We start from the raw sequence: 6,347 nt of genomic DNA, 5'->3' as shown, positions 1-6,347 counted from the left end.
TGATTGACAGCTCACAGCACTAAATAACACACCAGTAGATACAGATATCTAATCCAATATTTCACTCTTCTGCTATTAGTTTTCATTCAGGGCCAGAATTCATTTGAAAATGTAAGATCAGCAAAAGCTTGTTGATTTCCGTGATGTTAAAGGAGACGGATGTGTGAGCGGAAACTAACTGAGGTTGGGGGAGGATACACACACAACCAGACACATTTCTCAGTTAAGTTATCTTTCAGATCAATCTGAGTGATTCAGACATTAAGAGTTACTATCGTGGGCTTTTCAGTGAACCGATGAAGAAAATGTTTCTCAAATTAGTTTTGCTCTGTTTGTGTTTGTGGCGTCTGGATGGTGAGTTTTAAATGTGTTTTTCTGGTTTCAGTTGTTTCTGTTCTGATGTGATAAATTACTGCTTAAATTAGTCTGAAAGGATTAACGTTCACTGTTATTCTCGTATAGAAACATATAATGTGTGATTTTCCTGAGAGATAACTCTCTTATTTGAGATTAAAGTCACTTGATTATATAAAACTGTTCAACTATTTCTCATTTTCATTCATCATCGTTTGTCTTTGAACTGCTGCAGAATATTAATCACTTCACATTTACATGATTAAAAGTATATTAGTGAAGCTTCATCAAACCAACATCAAGTGATTTAAAAGCTTTAATCTGTGAAAAACTCTGTTCTTCAGGAGTGTTTGGTGATGAAGTGTCAGTGATGGAGGGAGATTCAGTCTCTCTAAACTCTAATCTTACTGAAATGAAGGATGATGATGTGATTCAGTGGAGGTTTGGAGATGAAAACACTTTAATAGCAGAAATCAATGTAACGGCCGACAGAATCACTGTATATGATGATGTTCTTGATGGGAGATTCAGACACAGACTGAAGCTGGACAATCAAACTGGATCTCTGACCATCACAAACATCAGAGCTGAACATGATGGAGATTATCAACTACAGATCAACAGTGTGATCAAGAGGTTCAGGCTCGATGTCTACGGTGAGTAAACCTTTTGAGTGATGCGGTCCCACATTTGGGATTTGGAATGTTCAGTGATGTCACATAACTGTCAGATTCAAACTCTTCAGACAATTTGAACTGCGGCGCAAACAAACATGGCGGCGCCATCTCACATTTTAAATCAAGATCATGACGGTTCGCCATGGAAACAATAATGGGGAAACGTTCTAAAATAAATGTTGCCTTGATAAACTCACCCAGTCAGAATCACGCGTGAAAGAGTTAAATAGACTATTAGTTTCACCTGTTTTTAAAGACAAAATTAAATTAAACTCCATTTTTTCTCTTCGTTGCTTTATGATATTGTTTATTTCAGTCACTCTAAACTCTGATCTTAGTAATAGTTGTTTATAGTAATCATCAGGATTTTTGCAACTTTTGCTTAAATACTGGATAAATATACTCTTGTTCATGTAGTTACAGGGTAGACAAATCTTTTTATTGAATTTTCCAAACATTTAAACAACAGTCACATCAAATTAAAATGTTAATACAACATCTCAAACATAATAGGAAAAAATAAAAAATAAAAATAAAATAAAACAGAAGCAAACAAAAAACCTACTAGGTGGGGGGTAAAGGGGGAGGGGGATTAAGGGGGGAGCTTACAATTAGTGTTTGGGTTGAATCTATCTTCAAAATATGAAAGGAAAGGCCTCCAGACTTTAATAAATCTGTTGACAGAGCCTTGCATGGAATGTCTCAGTTTCTCTAACTTTAAATATGCCATAACACTTTATACCCACTTAACATGCGTTGGTGGTTTATTTGACTTCCATTACAGAAGTATAAGCCGTCGCGCCAAAAAAGAAGAGAAAGCCAGTGCATCCGATTGACCTGGTGGTAGTGAGAGGTTCTCAAATGCCACACCAAATATTGCTATTATGGGGTCTGGTTTTATCTCCTTTCCACACATATATGAAAACGTCTCAAACACAGCAGACCAGAATGGTCCTAGAACTGGGCATGTCCAAAACATATGACCCAAAGTGGCCTTGTATCTGTGACATCTAGAACATGTTGGGTCTATTTCTGGGAATATTCTTGCCAGTTTACTTCTAGAAAAGTGTAGCCTATGGATTATCTTAAATTACAGTAGTCCATGTCTGACACAAATAGATGTTGAATGAATTCTCCTAATGGCTGATTGCCAGACTGTTTCTGCGACTACACTTCCCAAATCCTCTTCCCACTGTTTCTTTAAAAAATCTAAAGATGGAGAGGCCGCTCTTTGAATCAGACTGTACACTGTTGATATCAGACCTCGCTCAGATATACTCAAGTCAAAGAGCTCCTCAATCCAACAATAAGAGGAGGGGCCGAAAGGGTATTGAAATATTTTTTCACTAGACTTCGCACCTGCAGATATCTATAAAAATTTGATTTAGGAATATCAAATGCTTTAATCATATGTTCGAATGAGATAAAACTACCGCCTTGAAATGTACAGGGTAAGTGTGACTTCTGCGGGCTGGACATTTAAGTGGCGTTTGTTACTCTTTTCCTCCATTAAGTTAATACTAACACTTTCTTTTCTTTTTCTTTTCTATCAGTTCAAGTTTGAATTCAAAACTCAGTTATTATGGATTGATTGATTAAATAAAATAAATATGAAGCTCAGATACTCAACAGCATTAGATTTAGTTTGACATTCCACACATAAATCTATCTATTTTTTTCATTCCTCATCTTTTGTCTTTAAACTGCAGGAGAATATTATTAATTTCACATTTAAATGATTAAAAGTATTTTAGTGAAGCTTCATCAAAACAACATCAAGTGATTTTAAAGCTTTAATCTGTGAAAAACTCTGTTCTTCAGGAGTGTTTGGTGATGTGTTTGTGATTGAGGGAGATTCAGTCTCTCTAAACTCTCCTCTTACTGAAATGAAGGATGATGATGTGATTCAGTGGAGGTTTGGAGATAAAAACACTGTAATAGCTGAAATCAATAAACGGGCCGACAGAATCACTGTATATGATGATGTTCTTGATGGGAGATTCAGAGACAGACTGAAGCTGGACAATCAAACTGGATCTCTGACCATCACAAACACCACAACTGAACATGAAGGATATTATCAACTACAGATCAACAGTGAGATCAAGAGATTTTTTCTCGCTGTCTTTGGTGAGTTAAATATCAGTTTCACTTGTTTTATATTTTACTCAGCACAAAGATACAATTATTAATTCAAACTTAGTTTGTTTCTGGTGTTTAATGATGATATTCTTTTTAATTTTAACTTTTAAAATATTTACTTTTATAAACCATCAAGTGATCGTCTTAATCTGTGATGAACCCGGTCACCGTGATTTTGCCAAGTAAGACATGTTCCTGGATCAACACATTTTGTTGATCCTGGAATAACATTCCTGCCCCAAAATGTAGTCCTTACCCTATCCCTACTCCTAAACCTAACCCTACCCATAACTTTTCCCTAAAATCAGAGGGAAATGATAGGTGAATAACACTGATGTTGAAGCACCTCTCCCTGGGTCTAAGCCTAGACTTGACATAAACTGTAAACTTGTCCCTCAAATCTGATTGGTTGATTGGAAAGTTGTTCCAGGATCAACAAAGATGTTGATCCAGGAACATGTGGTACTTGGTGAAATCACGATCACCAATGAACCCTGTGTGTGTGTGTGTGTGTGTGTGTGTGTGTGTGTGTGTGTGTGTGTGTGTGTGTGTGTGTTTGGTGACTCAGTCCTGAAGTCAGTGACTGAGGGAGATTCAGTCTCTCTAAACTCTGATCTTACTGAAATGAAGGATGATGATGTGATTCAGTGGAGGTTTGGAGATGAATCGCCTGAAGACACTTTAATAGCTGAAATCAATGTAACGGCCGACAGAATCACTGTATATGATGATGTTCTTGATGGGAGATTCAGAGACAGACTGAAGCTGGACAATCAAACTGGATCTCTGACCATCACAAACACCACAACTGAACATACTGGAGTTTATCATCTACAGATCAACAGTGAGATCAAGAGTTTCGATCTCTTTGTCCGCAGTGAGTAAACCTTTTGAGTGATACGGTCCCACATTTGGGATTTGCAATGTTCAGTGATGTCACATAACTGTCAGATTCAAACTCTTCAGACAATTTGAACTGCGGCAGTGAGTAAATCTTTTGAGTGATACGGTCTCTTTGTCATTGGTGAGTTAAATATAAAAGGAACATCGTTAAAATCAAGTAAAATGTTTACACCTGGTTTTAATGACAAAAATTTTAATTAATTCATACAACATTTTCTTTTGGTTATTTTATATTGTTTATGTCAAATTTTAATTTTAACTATTCAATTTAGTAAACCACTATAAAGTTGTTTATCAGTATTAATCTTTGCAAACCCTGTTTCTGTTTGTTCTCTGTGTGTTTGACAGAGGAAGTGAAGTCAGTGTCAGTGATGGAGGGAGATTCAGTCTCTCTAAACTCTAGTCTTACTGAAATGAAGGATGGTGATGTGATTCAGTGGAGGTTTGGAGATGAAAACACTTTAATAGCTGAAATCAATAAACGGATCGACAGAATCACTGTATATGATGATGTTCTTGATGGGAGATTCAGAGACAGACTGAAGCTGGACAATCAAACTGGATCTCTGACCATCACAAACACCACAACTGAACATGCTGGATATTATGAACTACTGATGATTTCAGGAAGAAGATTGTCATCAAACATATCCAGAGTTTCTGTCTATGGTGAGTAGAGATCTTCTTTTTTTATCCTTCAAATATTCTTATTTACTATTTACATGTTGAATTGTTGAATCGTTTATAATTTGAGATGACAGACCGTATAAATACTCACTTGGAGCCGAATATAAGATTGTTGATTAGATTTGATCATATTTCTGTGTATTCAGAAATATTAGTTGATGTCAGCGCTGATATTAGTGTTTATTGACTGATCTGATCTCAGTTTGATGTGTTTATTCCTCAGACTCTGTCCACTGGTGTGGTCCTACTGAAGCTGTGATCCGATTGGTCCTCTCTGCTCTGGTGGGCGTGGCTACTGTCCTTATTGTGGTTTATGAGATCAGATCCAGAAGAGCTGAATGAGATCAAGCACATATTCACACATCAGGTACATGATTGATGATGTCATTTCTCACAAACTGATACTACATGTATAATTATCTGTGAGATTTATTAATTTATGGCTTTTTATGTTCATCTTTTTCAGGAAGAATCGAAATCTAAAGCAGAACGCTGAACTTTAAAGGTTCTTCAGGTGTATTTTTGTTTTTCTAGTGTTTTTTTCATAATAAATACTGATGATTATTTGAGTTTGTGCTCTCTTTCAGTGTCAGATTTTAACAGTGGCACTTTATTTTTTATATTTCACTCAGATACAAAAAAAAGAGAAAATGAATAGACACACAGATTTCTCTTTACTACTGCTGTATATTTGTCATATGTATTTTCTTGCCTTTATCAATAAAGTTTCTCACTCTTAGGTTCAAGAGTCTCTCATGATTTATTCAGAGGAATACAAACTTTATGTATATTTAAAAAAATTCAGCAGTGCACCATATACAGCTTTATTTGTACTCTTTTAACAGGTGCTTCTTATAGCCTATCTGTAAAAACATTATTTATTTGTTTGTTATTTTGTTTATTTATTTATTTATATAATTATTACCAATTAGTTTGTTTTTGTTTTTACAATATATTCCGGTATAAACAACATACAGCTAAAATATTATTTACATTTTTTTTCTAAATTATATTAACTCATAAAACTAACTCTGTTACATGTTCTAGTTGCAGATTTACTGCAAGAAAAATATACAATACGTGTAAAGTTCGTGTTACAGATCACATGCAGCATCACATATATTTTACTTGTTTATTAATACGTCAAGGATCTCACGATTTGGCATTTTTTATTTAATTTGACTTTATGAATATAGTAACGGGCAATCATAATAATTAAATCAAATAATATAAAACAAAAGATTTTTATCACCATCAAATGAAAAACATTTTAGTATAACATCAACTTCTTCAAAGTTAACAGGAATCACAGCTTTTCTTTGTAAGTAATAACTGAGTTCTCTCCAAAATATTTGGGTCTTAGGACACTCCTAAAATAGATGATTAATAGTATCAGGGGGAATTTTATAAAAAAACACAAATATCTTCCATGTTCACTTTAAAACGCTGTACCACACGTGACTTTATTATGACTACATAAGAGTCCAGGAAAGTAATGCTTGTGCTTCCTCCGTGGTCCAATCACGTGCGTCGCAGAAGCCCCGCCCACAGCGCTGACTCTTCACTCGTGGTCTCCTCTGATTG

The 6,347-nt window shown here is 35.2% G+C and overlaps 2 protein-coding genes across 2 annotated transcripts; both read left to right on the top strand.

The window, feature by feature from the left end:
• The first annotated feature begins 217 nt into the window (after positions 1 to 217).
• LOC311295448 (uncharacterized protein) lies at positions 218 to 1,153 on the top strand. The gene is made up of 2 exons (XM_084416826.1): positions 218 to 354; positions 699 to 1,153. Exons 1-2 carry the CDS (start codon positions 297 to 299, stop codon positions 1,016 to 1,018), a joined length of 378 nt encoding a protein of 125 aa, XP_084272952.1. The 5' UTR covers positions 218 to 296; the 3' UTR covers positions 1,019 to 1,153.
• A 1,697-nt stretch (positions 1,154 to 2,850) lies between these two features.
• LOC311295447 (uncharacterized protein) lies at positions 2,851 to 5,506 on the top strand. The gene is made up of 5 exons (XM_084416825.1): positions 2,851 to 3,161; positions 3,742 to 4,050; positions 4,425 to 4,745; positions 4,987 to 5,130; positions 5,230 to 5,506. Exons 1-4 carry the CDS (start codon positions 2,918 to 2,920, stop codon positions 5,103 to 5,105), a joined length of 993 nt encoding a protein of 330 aa, XP_084272951.1. The 5' UTR covers positions 2,851 to 2,917; the 3' UTR covers positions 5,106 to 5,130; positions 5,230 to 5,506.
• The last annotated feature ends 841 nt before the right edge of the window (positions 5,507 to 6,347 follow it).

The sequence above is a fragment of the Rutilus rutilus genome (assembly GCF_951802725.1).
Source record: "Rutilus rutilus genome assembly, chromosome: 8".
Classification (NCBI taxonomy): Eukaryota; Metazoa; Chordata; class Actinopteri; order Cypriniformes; family Leuciscidae; genus Rutilus; species Rutilus rutilus.
Note: the sequence above shows the minus strand (reverse complement) of the source record. Positions and strands in the feature narration are given on the sequence as shown.

Excerpts from the sequence above, each read along its gene's own strand:
- LOC311295448 (XM_084416826.1), top strand. The coding sequence starts at position 297 with ATGAAGAAAATGTTTCTCAAATTAGTTTTGCTCTGTTTGTGTTTGTGG. Across the intron at positions 355-698 it reads GTGTTTGTGGCGTCTGGATG|GAGTGTTTGGTGATGAAGTG; the intron begins GTGAGTTTTAAA and ends TCTGTTCTTCAG.
- LOC311295447 (XM_084416825.1), top strand. The coding sequence starts at position 2,918 with ATGAAGGATGATGATGTGATTCAGTGGAGGTTTGGAGATAAAAACACT. Across the intron at positions 3,162-3,741 it reads ATTTTTTCTCGCTGTCTTTG|TCCTGAAGTCAGTGACTGAG; the intron begins GTGAGTTAAATA and ends TTGGTGACTCAG. Across the intron at positions 4,051-4,424 it reads TTTCGATCTCTTTGTCCGCA|AGGAAGTGAAGTCAGTGTCA; the intron begins GTGAGTAAACCT and ends TGTGTTTGACAG.